Raw genomic sequence first — 17,709 nt, 5'->3', positions numbered from 1 at the left:
CTTGTTGGAGCCCAGGCTGTGACTCTAAGTCCTGTATCAACTCCACATGAGTTTGTGAAGGTACATTGGCTCTCTCTCTACCCTGAGACTTTCCACCTGTAACTAACTGTCGACTCTGATAGCTTATGTAGTATTTTTGCAGGCTTGCTCCATGAAGAAAAAAAGAGCTTCCACTGTAAAGAGATTAGCTGGCTGTGTCTCAAGTGGCCTGGGCCACCCCTACCGGTGAGGAGTGAGGCTATAGTTGGAGCTGTCCATTCAGAGGGAGAAGGGGCCATCTCAGGGAGCCAGTGCAGCTGCCAGGGCCCAGGCCTGTGGGCACCGATGGGGACAAAGCTTCTCTGAACTTCCTCTCAATGGACGCCTGTTTCTAGGAATGGGGGCAGGGTGACGCTGCCCCATCCTCCCCCTGCAGGATGTCCAAGACTGGACACCAGAGCAGAGGAGGTTCCACACAAGGGAAGGTGCGGCTCTGCCCCTCCAGAGTTGGCCCATGAGCTGGTCATTAGGAGGTGGCACCAGGATCAGTGTTTCTGGGGTCTGGGATAATGATTGGTCTCAGGAGAGGGGCGGGCACAGGGTACTGCCAGGCCTCCCTGACCGCAGTGACCAGCTGTTGGCTGTGCCCTTAAGGGCTCAGACTGAAGGAGTCACCGCACTGTTGTGGACAGGGAGAGCAGGGCTGTGCCTTGGGGTGAGGGGCACAAGGCTGGTGCTGAGGCTGGTGGGCGTCACTGGTGGGCAGACTCCTGGGCGGAGCCCAGGCAGGGTTACTGCAGGCGGGGCGTTAGTCCCGCCCCCAAAAGGCGGGAGAGGAGCCAGAGCCTGGCGGAGGGCTGGGCGGTGCTGCAGCTCCCGCCGGCCGGCTTCGTCCAGCTTTGTCCTGCGGCCCCTTTTCAAGGCCGTCCTGGCCGCGCCCAGCCCCCTCCGGCCATGCCGCCCGCGGGGCCCCGCGGGGTCGCGCCACTCGCTGCCGTCGTCCTGCTGGTGCTTGGGGCTCCTCTGGGTAAGGGATGGAGAGCGACACGAGATGGGTGGGGTGGGGCGGGATCAGGGAGAGGTTAAAGGGACCAGCCGTGTCCTCAGAGGCTATCCTCCGGCTGTCCATGTGCCCCAGATGCTTACGGTTGTTCTTGGAGCAAGAAGAAATGGCGCTGAGAGGTCAGGCGGTGGGAACCTAACCCCGGCCAGGCGCGGGGTGACTTCAGGGAGAGGGGGGCTTCTAGGGCTGAGCCCCTCAGGGTGGAAACAAAAGTGAGCTTTCAGCTTCCCAAGGCAGTGGGGTTGAGGGTGTCCAGAACTGAACGGGACTGGTATCTACTGGGCAACCCCCACCCCTGCCCGCAGCACTGGCGAGTGAAGACTGCTTGTGGTATCTGGACCGGAATGGCTCCTGGCATCCGGGATTTGACTGCGAGTTTTTCACCTTCTGCTGCGGGACCTGCTACCAGCGGTACTGCTGCAGGGACCTGACCTTACTCATCACCGAGAGACAGCAGAAACACTGCCTGGCCTTCAGGTGGGCTGCGGACTCCCACTCCACCCCCTCTTAAGAGGCCTCCTGCTGGCTCCAATGCCCACCTCCACATTCTTAACTGAAGGAGTCACCAGTACTCCAAGTGGTGACAGAGCCGGGTGGTTGGTGTTAGTTACCATGGGCTTGCCCGAGCTGTCTCCAGGGGCTTTCTGGATCCTGATAGGTCTTGGGAGGGAGTTTGCTGAGTTAACACTCAAACAGCAAAGTGGCTTGGTAGGCAGTTGGTGAGAGGACAGGAAGACTTGGGGTTTGTTTCCAGGCTGGCTTCTTACTAGCACTGTGATCCACTGTGACACTTGCCCTCTATAGATCGTTGTTACCTTTTTGAATAATATGGAAGTTGCTAACCTGGCCTGGCGGTTCACACCTGTAATCCCAGCACTCAGAAGGCTGAGGCAGGAGGATCACTAAGGAGTTCCAGACCAGTCTGGGCTACAAAGTGAGACTATCTCAAAAATAATGCTACCGCCAAAAAAAAAAAAAAAAAAAAAAAAAAAAAAAAAAAAAAAAAAAAAAAAAAAGAAAAAAGAAAGAAAGAAAGAAAGAAAAAAAAGAAGAAAAGAAAAGAAGAGAAACAGAGTTGCCAAAATTAAAGGTTTTGCTGGTCCTTCCCCTATCCAGCCCAGGGCTGAGGGTAGGTTCTCAGGCAAGCGGACATGCTACTGGTAAGCTACACTCCTAGCCCCCAAATTAGTGGTTTCAAACTTTTTTAAAGGGAGCAGCAAGCATATAACATTGATATAAGAGAATTACAAGTTCTTGTGAGATTTGGTGATAATGGCCCTACATTATTTCAAAGGCTCCATTGAGGCCAACATGTTGTAAACCTAACCAATTAAATGGTAGATGTAAAAGCAGGAGTAGGTGGGCACACTACAAATCCCAGCATGCCTCATACTAACTAGCCAGACAGCATAGCCTCCTGGGAAGTAGAGATCTCTTAGATCTACTAAACCGGGTGGGCAGAGTTAATCCCACAGGGAACCCCAAGTCTTAGCATGCTGTGGCTCCCTGCTGGCCAAGAGTTGGAGCCGGCACAGTGAGGAGTCCCTCTGTGAGTGTCAGAAGGTGAGAGGACCTGTTTTTTTGTCTAAAGTCCCAAGACCATAGCAGGCATCGCCTCTGCTGTAATCCTCTTTGTTGCCGTGGTTGCCACCACCATCTGCTGCTTCCTCTGTTCCTGTTGTTACCTATACCGAAGGCGCCAGCAGCTCCAGAGCACATTTGAAGGTATGCACAGAGTCAGGCAAGATGAGTCTGAAATGGGCTGGGATTGATTCCTGCACTGGGCACCAAAGGGGTCAAGGATTGGTGAATTCTGCAGTGGTGAGTTTCCGTATGCCCGGACACCGCCACCCAGAAATGCATGCAGGTGAACCCTTGAGCATTAGACTGCGTCTGTCCAGGAATGTATGGGAGCAGGCTACTGTGCCCTCGTGTGTGCGTGCACATGCACATAGTTACTGTGCCCTCGTGTGTGCGTGCACATGCACATACAGTCATGTGCGGGAATGCATCGGTTGGTGGCAAGTAAGCTGTAGGCATAAGCCTGCCTGTGGCCGAGTATATGAGGTGGGGTCCACAGTGGTGGACAGTAATTGGGTGTGTCTCAGTACCTCCGGATGTATATTTGAGTGTTGTGTGTAACTGCCCAAGCCTGATAAACATGGGGTGATGGTACCATATGGGAGATCAGTGTGAGGGGAGGACTGGGAGAGGACCCCCTTAGCGGCAGCTGTGTTGGATGACAAGATACCAGCATCTGGAGCTGCCCATTTTCTACCCAAGTGGCGCTTCCCCAGGCTAGACCGCCTCCAGAGGGCTCTCAAAGCTGCTTGGGGGAACAAACTTGGTCAACACAGACGGACCTGCTTAGCTTCATACATAGCTCCCTGCTCAACTCGGGGCAAGCAGGCTTTGGAGGCAAAGGCCACAAGTGGCCACCCAGTAGCCTGCCAGGCAGTCGCCAGAGTACTTATCTTGGTTCCCTGGATGGGAGAAGGTTTGCATAGCAGCCGGGTATTTATTTATTTATTTATTTTTTCGTGTCAAGCCAGAAGAGGAAGGGCCTCCTGTAACTTTATTCACCAAATATATACCCCAAGTACACCAGGTAGAAAATATCTGGGAAGCACAGTGGGAAACCCTGGCTCGTTCGGTACCAAAAGCCAGCCGGGTATTTAAATGCTGACCCCTGTCCCTCTTCTAGGCCAAGAGATTCCGATGACAGGCATCCCAATGCAGCCAGTATACCAGTACCCCCCGGACCCCAAAGCTGGACCTGGACCCCCACAGCCTGGTTTCATGTACCCACCTAGTGGTCCTGCTCCTCAGTATCCTCTCTATCCAGCTGGGCCCCCAATCTACAACCCTGCAGGTAAATGCACAGCCTGGAATCCTCGCTCCTTCTCGTCCCCACTCCTTGCTCCACAACCTCCCTTACCTCTTTCCCTGGTAGAGTGCCTTTCCCAGGCTCCTTCCGTGTCTCCTTGGAAACTTCTAGGCATTTTCCCGTGGAATCTGCACACCATGAAGGGGGTTGGGGGGAGTACTTCCTGTCTTCCTGTGTCCCACTGACCCTCATCCTGTCTCCTTGGTTTTCAGCTCCTCCACCCTATATGCCACCACAGCCCTCTTACCCAGGAGCCTGAAGAAACAGCTGTGGCTCTGCTGTCCCTTCCATGACGCCGTTTTGTTGGGAGAGTCCCCATCCTGTACCTGCATCTAGCCCTGAGGGTGGGCATGGGTCTTCTGGTCACCAGGCCCCAGGTCAAGCCAAGCCTTGGGCCCTGCTGAGGACAGAGCCCAGAGAAGTGGAACGTGAGCTGAGCTGGAACCAGGCCGTGGATGAGGGGTGGGTAGGGAGGGCTTGGGATTCATGAGCTATTTTCACTGGGAGTAAGATGAGAGCCTGGGTCACAGTCTCTGTTTTCAAGTAGTCCCTCCTCCCAGGATCCCAATCAGAAAGGTGGGGCCCCTCCTATTTGCCCAGTTTGGGCAGAGGTGGAGACCGGTGGGGGGGGTGGGCTCTATCAACAGCTGGCCACAGCCCTTCCCTCTGGCTGCCCGACTGGCCAGAGCTCAGGCCTCCTGGATTAAAGCTGTAACGATATCACTCGTCAGTGGAATCATTGGCCCCTTCTCCTAACCCTGCCTTCTGCTGAACCCAGACTGCTGCCCGCCGCTCCACATTCCACGGCAGGGGAGGGCAGCGCCAGTGGGAGAAGAGCCCTGCCATCAGCCCCATCCCGGGGAAAACCCCTGAGGATCCCTGAACTGTTTTCCAATGCTGTCGGGGCAGATTTGTGGCAGCCAAAAAGAGGGTGCTCATGTGCTTCTCAGGGCCAGGCCTCTGAGACATCCAAGGCATTACCAGCTATATAAAGGCACCTCTCTATTCGAATGTGGGTCTCTTCACTGCCTGACCTTGAACATGCCTCTGAACATCTTCATGTATTGAATGGGGATAACAGTTGTCAGGAGGATACACACTGGCATTGAAACTATAAATCCGTCCTTTCCTCCTGATCAGAGAGGCCCAGGACTCAGAGCCAAGTACAGAGATGTGGTCCCCTAACACACTGGTGTAAGGTACTGGACTGCTTGATCCTCACGAGATGCTAAGGTGTCAGGTCCTACAGGCCAATGTCCCGGTCCACAGAAGCTAGGTATAAGGTCTGTGAAGGCTACCTAGAAGAGGTGACCGGGGGGTATCAGTGGATGCACAGAGCTGTCTGCCCATCTTCCCTTGCTTGGATCCTTAAAGTCATAGTCTTTGTGCTCTCGGGACAACTGGTGACAGATGCAGGAAGTTCTGAGGTTTGGGGATGCTGGTATGGGCTGTGAGAGCCTCAGTCATGATAACTAAGTGCCCTGCTACTAGGACTCACCCTGAGACCATTTTTAATAGTTTTGGGTCAAGTAGGGAAAATGCCAAGTTATCCAGTGTCCCCTACTCCCATTTCTTTAAGTTCAGCTTTTTTTTTATTTTTATAACCACCTTCAGGAAATCTAGCCCAGTGCAGCCTCAAGTTTCTGGCTTCCAGCAGCCTTTATAGGTTCTAGGCAGGACCATTGTCCTCACAATGTCCCCAGAGCCCTCTGTAGCCACATACCCAGGGGGCACTACCTCATATCACATAGCCCAGAAGTGGAAACATTGGGGCCTGAGTCATAGACTCCCTAGAGCAAGGATCTGCCCCAGAGTTCACAGCTTTCCTCTCCTCAGTGAAGTCAAGGGGTCCCTGAATTTATCCTCTGAGCCTGAACCTTGTCACAGAGGGGCAGCTGATGCTCCTGGGGACGTGCCTTGGCCTACAGCTGCAGATTCGCTCTCTCTTTGAGGGCAGAGGGAAGAGATGGAGCTGGTGTTACACCTTGTTTCTTCCATTAGACTTCAGAAGACCATCTCTGCTGGGGAGCTGGGAGGGGGAGAGGGGTGAAGGTGGGGGTGGGGTGATGTTAATGGGAATGACATAACGGAATTCATTGCCCTTGAGTCAGCAATCTGGGACCTTTGTAGGGTAGGATGGGAGGTTTACACCAGCTAGAACTGCAGGTGGAGAAGGGCTATTTCCAGCTAACACAGCAAAGCACCAGAAATAAGAATTCTAAGGAGAGGGGTTGGGGATTTAGCTCAGTGGTAGAGCACTTGCCTAGCAAGCGGAAGGCCCTGGGTTCGGTCCCCAACTCCGAAAAAAAAGAATTCTAAGGAGAAAGAGGAAGCATTCCAGTGCTGGGGGCAGTGGGTTGCAGACTTCTAGCATACACTGGAGCTTCTTCATGGAGGATAACATTCTATCTCCCTCAAACACTCTTAATTTCCAGCCTGCTGCGTGTGTCTCATTGGAGAGTAAACAGAGCCCAGCAAGACCTGGGGGAGCCGGGGTTGGGGATTTAGCTCAGTGGTAGAGCGCTTGCCTAGGAAGCGCAAGGCCCTGGGTTCGGTCCCCAGCTCCAAAAAAAAGAACAAAACAAAACAAAAAAAAAAAAAAAAGACAAGACCTGGGGGAGCCTAGAGGCCTATATTTGCCCCTTTCCATTACTTAGCAGTCCCAAAAACCACAGGCAGGTCAGAAAGAGGAGCGCTGGGGTTGGGGGGGGGGGGGAGATTGGCCGTTAAGAACTAGGAGACCTCAGTGATGGAACCATGGTCTTGCTAGGATAGGAGGAGACATTGAACAGCCTCAGGGCTGGTGCAGGAATCTAGTTGGGGGTGGGGGAGGTGTGCTTTTATAAAATGAATGAATGAATGAATGAATGAATGAATGAATGAATGAATGGTCTATACACTGTATGCAGCCCTGGGCTTGCTTCTCAACTGAAGCACACACAAACCTAGACAAACGTGGACCTGTTCAGGTGCGTTTGTTTGTCAGGGGTAGAGTGACAGAGCTCCAAGGGGTTTGGGTGCTGTGAGGGGAGAGGGTTAGAGCAAAGACAACATGAGAATACCGCAGGGGTCAAGGGAAAGTTAAGTGAGAAAGAGGAGGAAGCAGGGTAGCTGACTAGAAGGGAGGTGCACCTTAACAAAAAAGTCACTTCTGGCCTAGAGGGAAGAAGGGGAAGGAGGCCTGGAGGGGAAATGGGGAGGCAGGCCTGGAAGGGGGAGTTCCAGAAGAGGAGAAGGCTTTTGGGGCACTGACAGGACTTCCAATGCAGCACCCCTGGCGCCTGACTTCCAGGTTGATTTCAGCTGGATAGCATCTGCTATCAGGGGCGGGGGTTGTGCTCCGTCCTCCAGATGGCGACAAGAGAACTTGGTTTTCCAGAAAAGCTTGGTCGTGAGCGAGTGTCCCACGTCCAGATCTATGCCTCAACAGTGGTCAAGTAAGCGCGGAGTCCACGCTCGGCCCTGAGACCGGAGCCCATTGATTGCCATAGCTCATCATATGTTGAGCTCCAGTGACAATATGGGATATGATATAAAAGCCTAGCCAACTGCCCGTGCCCACGTGCCAGGCAGACCCTTGTCCTAGGCCCGCCCGAGTCCCCCACTCTGGCTAGGGAAAGTGAAGAGCGGGAGGAGGAACTTCTCGGTTTGGGGGCAGTAGGCATGTAATGGAACCTCAGAAAGAACAGGACGGATGCTAAAAAAGGCTGAGGTCAGGTGTTGGTTTCTCTTGGATCTAGAAGACCTGCTCTCACAGGGTGGGGGTTGGGGGAGCGACCTGGAGTTGAGTCTGGATTCATTAACTTGAACGAATCATTTGCTTTTTTTTTTTTTTTTTTTTTTTTTTTTTCCGGAGCTGGGGACCGAACCCAGGGCCTTGTGTTTGCTAGGCAAGCGCTCTACCACTGAGCCAAATCCCCAACCCCCATTTGCTTTCTTTGAACCTCTCTGTTCGCCCCTCCCCCGCGTAAAACGTAGGTGATAGATGGGGATAGATCTTTTCTAATGCTAGTTCTGACCTTCCTTGGTTTTAGGAAGGAAAAACCCGCTAGACGCGTGACTCCGGGTTCAGGATCCTCAGGCGGACAGCAGAACTCGCGGAGCCGACAGAAACGCTTCTGCGAATCCCGCGTGTCCTGAGCTCAAGCATCCGCCCCGCACCTCGAGCGGGTCCGGTACCGCACCGACAGTCGCGTAGGGTGGGGCTAGCTTCCCTTCCCCATCTCTGGTCTTCTCTGACCTCCGCAGCCAGCTCCAGGTCCAAGCTTTAGGCTGCTCTCTGGAGCAGAAGAGCCTGGGACGCAGTTCTCCTCGAGGTGGCGCTGCGCCCCCACATCAGGTTTAAAGGCACTTAGAATTCTGTGATTACATCATTCCAAGCTTAATGGGCTCTGGGAGGCAGAGGGTTGGGGAGTGTGTGTGACTCCAGTCCCCACCCCGCCTAAATCGTGTTTCCAGCTAAGTAAACAAACACACAAACAAACAAGAAAGCAAAGGTGAAAAGTTCTAAAGGAGACTTTAAGATTGGAGATTGGCCGGGTGTGGTAGCACACACCTTTAATCCCTGTGGAGGCAAACAGATGTTTGTGAGTTCGAAGTTAGCCTGCTTTATGTAGGGAGTTCTAAGTCAGCCAGGACTACATAGAGAAGAGGAAGATATCTATATCTACATCGACATCTATCTACCTATCATCTACCTATCTATATTTCTGTTTGGCTTCCAATGTCATTGTGAAAAACTATCACTGGTCCATTTTTCAGCAGCAGAGAGGAGTGAAGACTTCGGTCCTGCCTCTTATCAGCCATGTACCCATGTGAAGCTGATTAATTTCTATCTGCAAACCAGTGAGGCTATTGGCTTCCACCTCGCAGAGTTGGAAGATAAGCAGAAGCACCCTTAAGATCTACCTAGTGGGGGCTGGAGAGATGGCTCAGCGGTTAAGAGCACTGACTGCTCTTCCACAGGTCCTGAGTTCAAATCTCAGTAACCACATGGTGGCTCACAACCATCTGTAAAGATCTACCTAGTGCCCTGCACCATCAGATGCAAGCTCGTGGGCTTGGCTCCAAATCAGGATCTTTGAGATCTGGGAGCCAGCGCTGGGATATCTCCTCCCCTGGGCCAGCCCATTACTTAAGCAGTAATGGGGTGGGGAAGGAATGGAATCAGAAGGTACCCTGGGATATGAGTAGGCCCTCTCTGATTTTAGCCAGACCTACAACAGCTATCCTACTTCCTTAGGGAGGTGGGACCCCACCCATATTCCAACTGCTTTCCTCTCTGCTTCTAGAGAGAGAGACAGACAGACAGACAGACAGACAGACAGACAGACAGATGTCTGTGACCCAGAACCAAGGTGGTAATTTCATGGTGGCACAGTAATCTTCAGGCCAGTAAGTCAGAAAGAGATCATGTTGGAGATGGAAACCAAGGCCTCCATGCTAGGCATGGGAGCTGACGCTGGGCTTCATCCCTAGTTGGAACAGTATTCCATAAACCCCCAGTGATAGCTGTAGTGGCCCTGCCTCCAGTGGGAGCATGCCCTAAGTCACACTGGTGTCCCTCCCTGAGTCACTCTGACTCACTCTGCCTTCCTTCGCCTGTAACTGCTGTGAAGAACTGGCCCTGAGCCTACAGTAGGAAGAGTCACGGAATGGTCATCCCTGAACGTGCCTTATATAGCCATCGCCAGGGCCCTGTGTGACTCTCTGCCCCTGAGAACAGCTCTGGGCACAGATACGAGGCAAAGAGACTGGCGAGGAACAGACCTGCAACACCAGGTCGGGAGGTTGTCTCAAGAGTTCAAGCTTTCCCCCATATTGCCCTCTCTGTCTATGGTCACCTTGAATGGTTTGGCAGGGACCCTGAGCTTTTGGAGGCCTTCTAGGGAACCCGGGGTGAACATTAGAACCATTAACACATGAAGAAAAGGTGAGGTATAGCCACTCGCAGCTAAAGGTTTGTATATATTATCAAAATCTTATGGAAAAACAGATATATAGCTATTATACAGCAGCAGGTGGTGTGAAGGAAACGTCTGCTTTGGCATCAACCCTTCAGGTCCAGCTGCTGTCTGTCTGTCTACTCCCAGCTGGAGCCTACCTTCTCTCAGGTACTGTCCAACCATGTCCGCTGCCCAGGCACATCAGATGGAGGCTTTATAGTGTTCCCAGCCCTCCTGCTCTGCCTTCCGACTCCCTTGCCCTCCATCTTTCTACCTCTGCCCCATGGAGTGCCACTGGCCCAGCCGCTTGGCCCCAAGGGCTCCTCAGAGGCCTGAATCCTGACCCTGGAGGCAGTGAGGCTGGGGTGGATATGTGGTCCCTGGGAGACATCTTCTCTGTGACGTACTTAAAGGACTCCTCTTGTCCCGACACTTCACTCCAGCTCCAGGTTTCAAAGCAATTTTTGAAGAGCCTCAGAGACAAGAAAAGGAAAGGGAGAAGAGATGAGGTGTCCTCCCTCGAGCGCGGCCCAGGTCTCGAGCTCTCCCATGGTGGACAGGGGCAGCTGTAGCAGCTCAGCCAGGGTGGGGTGGCGGGGGTCTGTGTAGCCCTGGAACAAGAGTCTAGGCAGTCAGGCATTGGTACCAATGCCTGGCTGCCTGTCCTATTGAAGCAGCTTGGGCACCTCTACCTGTAAGGCAAAGCAGAGATGGGTTAGCTCAAGGAATCCAACACCGTACCCTAGAGTCTAACTCACTTTCCTTCCCTGCCAAAGGACACCACGCAAACACCTCAGCATGTGTCTGTGGGATGAATGTTCTGCAAAAACCATATGCTGGGGCTGGAGAGATGGCTCAGCAGTTAAGAGCACTGACTGCTCTTCCAGAGGTCCTGAGTTCAATTCCCAGCAATCACATGGTGGCTCACAACCATTATGAGATCCGATACCCTCTTCTGGTGTGTCTGAAGACAGCGACAGCGTACTCATATACATTAAATAAATAAATCTTTAAAAGACAAACCAAAACAGATGTCAGCAAGAAGCCTCTGGATCACAGCTGCCTTCCCCTCTATGTTTTGGTCTTTAGTCACAAATGATGGTGAGGAAAGCCAAGTGTCCAGTCAGAAAGGCAAATGTTTCTGGGCTCTGTCACTCACGTGGGACTGGCAGGGAGGCAAGGATGTGAGAATCGAGAGATAATGAGACAGTCCTGTGTCCAGGGCACTGGGAGTTAAAAGCATACCCTCCTAGGGGTGACCTTTAGGATAGACTGGCCCATGGACTTGGGCTGATCCTGAGAGTGAACGAAATAGAACAATGATGGCTTTTGTTGGAAAAACCAGAGCATAGAAAGGCCACGTGCCAGGACCTATGGCAGCCTTGTATATATAGGGGCCGCTTCTCCATTTCTAGGGGAAGCAGGTTTCACCACAAGTGGAGAAGGCAGAGAACAGAGTCCAGAGGAAGAGCGAAAGGTCTTTCCTCTAAGAGAGATGATGTGGCCTGTTGGAGGCTGGATGGCTGAGAGGCCCTGGGAGTCTGAGGCCCTGTGGCCTGACACGGGCTCCTCCGTGTGCGTTCCCTGTGTACCCTGCCTTATCCAATAAGCCTAGACCTGTCCTGGCGCCATAGCCACGCCCACCACCACTTGCCTTCTTCAGCTGCTTAAGGTTGCTGGAACGGATGGCAGCCAGGAGTTGGTCGCGTGAGTTCTTCTCCTGGGCAGGGAGCACTTTGTCTCCCATCTTCCTCTGGGTGGCTGGTGAGAGTGAGTTCTTTAGGTTCTCCATGATAAGGGGTGGGGCCAGTGGAGGGGGAGGGGGAGGCGGGGCTGCTGGGACACCCGCTTTCTTGGGTGAGTTCTTTGGAGCAGACTTTGGGGATGGCTGGGGTGAAGGTTTGGGGGAGCCCTTGGGCAGAGCCCCGACCTTGGGTACCTCCAGCCGGTCCTTCTTCTCCCCACTGGCTTCCTGGGCCTGCTTTTGCTCTTGCAGCCGTTTCTGTCGCTGCTTGTCCATGTTTCGGCTAAGCAGATTGGTGACAGTCATCCGGGGTCCAGCCAACTCGAAATGGTAGCCCAGCTTGAGTAGGGTGGTGTTCTCCTTGAGCAGCTTGGCAATCTCCATCTCCGTCTTGCCTCCACAGATGTGCCTCTGGTTGTGAAAACGCAGCTCCGTCAGCGTGTTGTTCTGGAGGAGGGCCCGGAAGATGGCCAGGATGCCTTTGCCAGTGATGTGATTGGAGTCCAGGTTGAGGCTGGTGATGGTCTTATTGGCCTTCAGCATGATGGCAATGGCAAAGGCCACGTGGTCGTCGGCCCGAGTGTTGGCCAAGGCAAACACCTTGACCACGGTGTTGAACTCCAAGGCCTCGGTAAACCGGACTAGGATTTCATTGGTGATGCAGTCTGAGTTGTTGACGTTCACCTCGGTCATCTCTGGGTCATTGTTCTTCACTTTCTCCAGAGGTTCGTCAAATATACTGGGAGCTGCTTCCTCTTCTGCCCTGGCTTGCCCATCAGAGGGCTTGCTGGGGCCGCTGGGGGGCTGCTTCTCTCTGGTCTTGCCCTCTTCTCTGACTCCTTTATCAGGTTGGGTTTCTTCCTTCTTCACTTTTTCGTCTTCCTTTCTCGAGTCTCTGCTCCCACATCCTATGCCCTTGACCTCTGGTTTCTTGTCCCTATCTTCGCGTGACTCTTTCTGCTTCCCGTCCTCCTGTCTCCCAACTGTGCTCCTGTTCTCTGCTGTTAGCTTCACCTCCTCTTTCTTGCTGGGCTCCTTTACCTCCTCTCTCTTCTTGTCTTTGTCTCTGCTCAAGCCTGCGTTCCTGACACTCCCTGTCTTCTCCTCTTCCTTCTTCGTGGTGGCGGCTGCCCTTTCTTCTCTGCCATCTTTCCCGGCTTCCTTCCTGTCCACTGCAGCCCTGACCCTGCCCTTGTCAATGCCCCTGATGACCTTCTCCTCCTTGGGCTTCTCACTACCTCTGCTGTCGGCCTCCTCTCGATCCCTGGAGAAGCTTTTCTTTAAAACGCCCTTCTTCGGCTCCTTGCCCACGTCTGAGTCCTGTCTGGGGCCTAGGGCCTTTCTGCTGGCATTGCTGCCCTTGTCCTCTCCGTTCTTGGCATCAGTCTTCCTCCCCACTTGCTTGCTTTCCTAAGAATTCAGAAAAGAAAAATAAGCACACAGAGCTGGCCCCAGAGGGAGGGAGAGAGAGCGTGTACGGACCAGAGGGAGGGCTTGTATAAGTGCCCTTGAATCTCTGAAGGACGTTACATTTGGGGAAGGTTGACAGCCTGCCTCGGTTGAGTTCTGTAGAGGCAGGACTGGGTTCTGGCCTCAAGAGAGAGGACTGACATCAGACTCATGGCCTCGGGTTTGGGCCATGTGTAAATGGAAAAAATATGCCGAGAGATCAGTTCCTCCACAGAGTACCTTAGGCCTTTCCAGTCATGGGTGAAAATTTAGTTTCCTGCTACACACATGGTAAACTAAGGAAAACCACTCTTGCCAGAAAAATCTCTGTCTTGTTTATAGTGCTAAATGTTCATAGATTTGTTTGCATTTATTTTTTCTTTTTTAAAGATTTAATTGTTGGGCTGGAAAGATGGCTCAGGGGTCAAGAAAGACCCAGGTTCAATTCCCAGCACCCACGAGGAGCCTAACAACCACGTGTTGCTTCAGATGCCTTCCATTGGCCTCCTTGGATACCAGGCATGCAAGTGGTACCCTGAACACACATGCAGGTAAAATGCCCATACAAATGATACCATAAAAAATATTTTTAAAAGACTTATTTATGCTGGACAGTGGTTGCTCACACCTTTAATCCCAGCACTAGGGAGGCAGAGGCAGGTGGATCTCTGAATCTGAAGCCAGCCTGGTCTACAGAGGGATATACAGAGAAACCTTGTCTCAATAAACAAGCAAACAAACAAATAAACACAAGTAAGAAGAAAACAAAACAACAAATAAACTTACTTATTTTGTGTTTTATGTGTTTGCCTGCATGCTTGTATGTATACTACATGCCTGCAGTTCCCACAGAGGGCAGAAGAGGGCACTGGATTCCCTAGGAATTGGAGTCACACAAGGTTGTGAGAACCCATGTGGGTGCTGGGAACCCTGGGTACTTTACAAGAATAGCCTGCCCTTTTTTTGTTTTGTTTTCTGTTCTGTTGTTTTGGAAAGGGGTGGGAGGTTGGATGTTGAGACAGCCTTAGCTGTCCTGAAACTTGCTATGTAGGCCAGACTGGCCTCAAACTCACAGAGATTCCCCTGCCTCCGCCTCCCAAGTTTTAGAATTAAAGACATGCAACACCATGCCTGACCAAGAGCACCGAGAGCTTAGCTACTAAGCCACTTCTCCAGCTCCAAGTTTATGTTGTAATATACATTAAAGAGGGCAGTAAGATGACTCAGAGGCAAAGTTATTCACCACCTAGATCCCATGGTGAAGAAAACCAGTTCCTAAAAGTTGTCCTCTGAGCATACTGATGTGTGCACTCACAAGCACACACACTGAGTATAATACATTAACTGCAATAAAGTGTCAGTTGGCTGACTCCTTGAGTGTCTGACTCCCCTCGCATTCATTCTGCATTCATAGTAAGTGCTTAATATCCTTCAGTCTAATCCTGAGGGAGTCAAGGGCTTCGGATAATGAATTTTGTAAGTGTGTGTGTGTGTGTGTGTGTGTGTGTGTGTGTGACTAAGGATCAAAACATGCTAGGCAAGTGCACCTTCCATGGAGCTGTACCCTCAGCTGAAGCCAATACATTTGCAAAAGGGGAAAATGTTGGAATGATCAAGATAATGTTGCTAACATTTTATTTTACCAACCAAGGTTATTTCTAAATTCTATTCTCTGTACCATTGAATGAATATGTGTGCATATATATACACATGGACACACCTTGAAATAAAAAGGAACTAATTAATTAGGTAGACATAATAGAGCTGAACCGTTCCATCGAGTGTGTGTCTTCTGTAACAGTCCACAGTTTTGTCATCTTTATTATTTAGTAAGGACTTTGATGGGGCCAAGCATGGTGGCAAACGCCTCTAGTTTTAGTATTAGGGAGACAGAGGCAGTCAAGTCTATATGAGTTTGAGACTGGCTTGGTCTATGTAGTGAGTTCCAGGCTAACTAGGGCTATGTAGTGAAATCCTATCCAAAGAAGAAGAGGAGGAAGAGGAGGAGGGAGATGAGGAGGAGGGAGATGAGGAGGGAGAGGAGGGGAAGAGGAAGGAGGAGAAAGAACGAGGGGGAAGAGGAAGAGGAAGAGGAGGAGGAGGAGAAAGAGGCGAGGAAGAAGAAGAAGGAGGAGGAAGGAGGAGGAAGAAGGAGGAGGAGGAAGGAAGAGGATGAAGAGGAAGAGGAGGAGGAAGAGGAGGAGGAGAAAGAGGTGAGGAAGAAGAAGGAGGAGGAGGAAGAGGAGGAGGAGGAAGGAGGAGGAAGAGGAAGGAGGAGAAACAAAAACCACTTTGCCAGGGACAAGTTCCTCTCTGTGCAGAGCCCTGGAAACCACTGAGGGCAGCCTACTCTGAATACAGATGCTCTGATGTTGTCTGGAGAGGCCCTGAGATGGAATCGACTTCAGTCAGTAGAGGCTTGAGTGTTCCAGGCAGCACAGGCCACCCAGCACCTCCACAGAGCCCACTTCCTTCCTCTGCAGAGGTGTGAATGGGCATTTCACAGTGCTTGCTTCTCATCGCTGCAGGAGAGGCAGAGGGAGCAGTAGATTGCCTCAGAGGATGCAGGCCATTTGACTAGACATAGGACGGAGAGTCAGGAGCAACTGCGTCACTAAGGGATGTGTGAGATCTTTTCCTGCAGTTTTTCTTTTTTACTATGACGAGACCAGGAACAGCTTCTTTCTTTCAGGTGTGCCCAACAGAGTGTAGGAAGATGGAGAGTCAGGGTTTGGAAGAGCAATAGTCCATGGCACCCTCTGGCCATGCAGCCCTTCCTTACCACGACCCTTCCCAGAGGGGATAGAGACGAGGTTGGGCCTGAATTGCAAACACCCTAGTAGGGACCAGCCCTGGAGTTTTTTGACTTCTCTCCCACGATCACATAGGCAGGCAAGGGCTGGAGGCCTGGGAGACTGGGCCTTGGACTGTGCCCCTTTCAATCTTAAGCCCAGAAAAAACAGCTGTACTGTGTGTCACTGGAGCTGTGTGGTGAGCAGAGCCCTTTACTCTCTAACTGGCTCCCAGGAGCTGGGTCTGGCCCATGAGATCCTGGGGCAGCTTTCCATCTACAGCTGCTTTAGAAGACCTCCTCGAGCTAGCCTGGGAATCCCTTCTCCCATCCCATCTCATTGGGCCCTTAACGCCTTCCTCTCATTGCAGGAGCACGGTGGAGAGCGATAGCTCTGGAGGAGGTCCGGCTTGGGACAGAGCCTGCTACCTTCCCTTCTCTCTCTGTTGCCCGGGTATGGCCATCTGCTTACTGTTTATTGCTCAAACACCTCTCCAGAACGCCCAGACTGCTCAGCTCACAGCCTTGCCTTCAAGGGAGGCTGAGATAACCACCAAGTGTACTGGGCAGACGTAGGCAAACAAAACTGGAGCTCAGGCCCAACTGTCTCATTAGCAGCCATCAAGTCAATAGGAGAGTATCATCTGGTCTTTCCTATTAGGGGTCAAGGCTCCGTGCCCTGCCTGCTCTACACTCCTCTTACCTGAGTGCCACACCACCCCCAGAGCTTCACAGATCACCCCCACTCCCACCCCTATTCAGAACCTCCAAGTAAGTAAGTCTTGATCTTTACATTTTAACCCTTTCTCTTCCCAGATCTCTCACATCCTGACCTTTGACCTTTTCAGACATCAGCTGCTGCTCCTCCAGTTATACCCCTGACCTGGCGTCTAGGTTGACTGAGATCTACCAAGAGGTGAGCCAACACTTTAAAAAGAACCAAATGTAAAACAGGCTGAGTGGGGGGGTGGGGTGGGGAAACGTTGATTAATCACTGCTTTCCTCCAAATAGCCAGGAATGAATGGGGCTGTGGCTTGTTGGAGCAAGCTCAGCCCTGGGATCTCAGACCTTGCCTTAAAAGGACAAGGAGCACAGACTGCTCCCAGGCCTGGGATTTTGCAGAGTCCAGCTCCTTGCACACAGCCAAGCCTCCTCCTTTATGCTTATCTGAGAGGGAGTTTGGGCTGGTGGCTTGATTTTTGTTTTCAGAATTAATGGTGAGCATCCTGACACCCTCCACAGGTTATTTATTTATTTATTTATTTATTTATTTATTTATTTATTTATTTATTTTTTTTGCTGGTGCTGGCTATCTCTAGACTTTTCATCATTTATGGCAAAACGAGTTTAGGTTAAATGTAACAAAGGACTCAAGAGAACTAAGGCCTGTCAGCCTTCCGATGAGGGAATCTAGGTAGTGCGATTGTTCTTTCTGGGAAAAGCTTGAAGGTTACAGGAAGCCCAGAGGGTGGGTCTGGGTCTAACTAGAGTCATGCACTAGACTATGACCGTAGAGGACCTCCGGTGGCCTGTGACACATGGAGGGACCTCTCCCAGGGTCAGAGGTGAGAAACAACTCCTCACCTGTTTCCTCTAGGCCTATGGCCATGAGATGGTGTCTTGTTTGCTAAAAGCCCCAAGGGCTCTGGTGAACAAAACACAGCATTGTCCCCATCACCAGATACCCTTGAAGCTACTTCCTGTAAAGTCATATCTGATTACAGAGAAGCCACCATGCCAACATTTCCAGTGCCGAGAGAGGAGGAGAGGACAGGACAGGAGAGGACAGGAGAGGGGAGGTTTGTCTATTTGAAAGTCCATGACACGAGAGCTCACTGAAGGCAAGAACT

At 51.8% G+C, this 17,709-nt stretch overlaps 2 protein-coding genes across 4 annotated transcripts in view; one reads left to right on the top strand and one right to left on the bottom strand.

Moving 5' to 3' along the window:
• The first annotated feature begins 820 nt into the window (after positions 1-820).
• On the top strand, positions 821-4,940 carry Shisa4 (shisa family member 4). Its single transcript, NM_001077826.2, is given in 5 exon segments — positions 821-1,006; positions 1,348-1,519; positions 2,634-2,767; positions 3,747-3,914; positions 4,142-4,940. Coding segments are annotated over 5 exon segments (594 nt in total). The 5' UTR covers positions 821-933; the 3' UTR covers positions 4,189-4,940.
• Positions 4,941-9,862: 4,922 nt separating this feature from the next.
• Positions 9,863-17,709, bottom strand: part of Lmod1 (leiomodin 1) — a 41,645-nt gene continuing 33,798 nt past the window's right edge. Inside the window, 2 exon segments of one of the 3 annotated variants that reach the window (NM_001430078.1) lie at positions 9,863-10,562; positions 11,525-13,028. In NM_001430078.1, the coding sequence (NP_001417007.1) occupies positions 10,540-10,562; positions 11,525-13,028 (1,527 nt within the window). In that variant the 3' untranslated portion in view covers positions 9,863-10,539. 3 annotated transcript variants of the gene reach the window in all.

This window comes from Rattus norvegicus, chromosome 13, assembly GCF_021556685.1.
Source record: "Rattus norvegicus strain SHRSP/BbbUtx chromosome 13, alternate assembly SHRSP_T2T, whole genome shotgun sequence".
Lineage (NCBI taxonomy): Eukaryota > Metazoa > Chordata > Mammalia > Rodentia > Muridae > Rattus > Rattus norvegicus.
The sequence above is the reverse complement of the archived record's forward strand: the minus strand, read 5'-3'. Positions and strand labels throughout refer to the sequence as shown.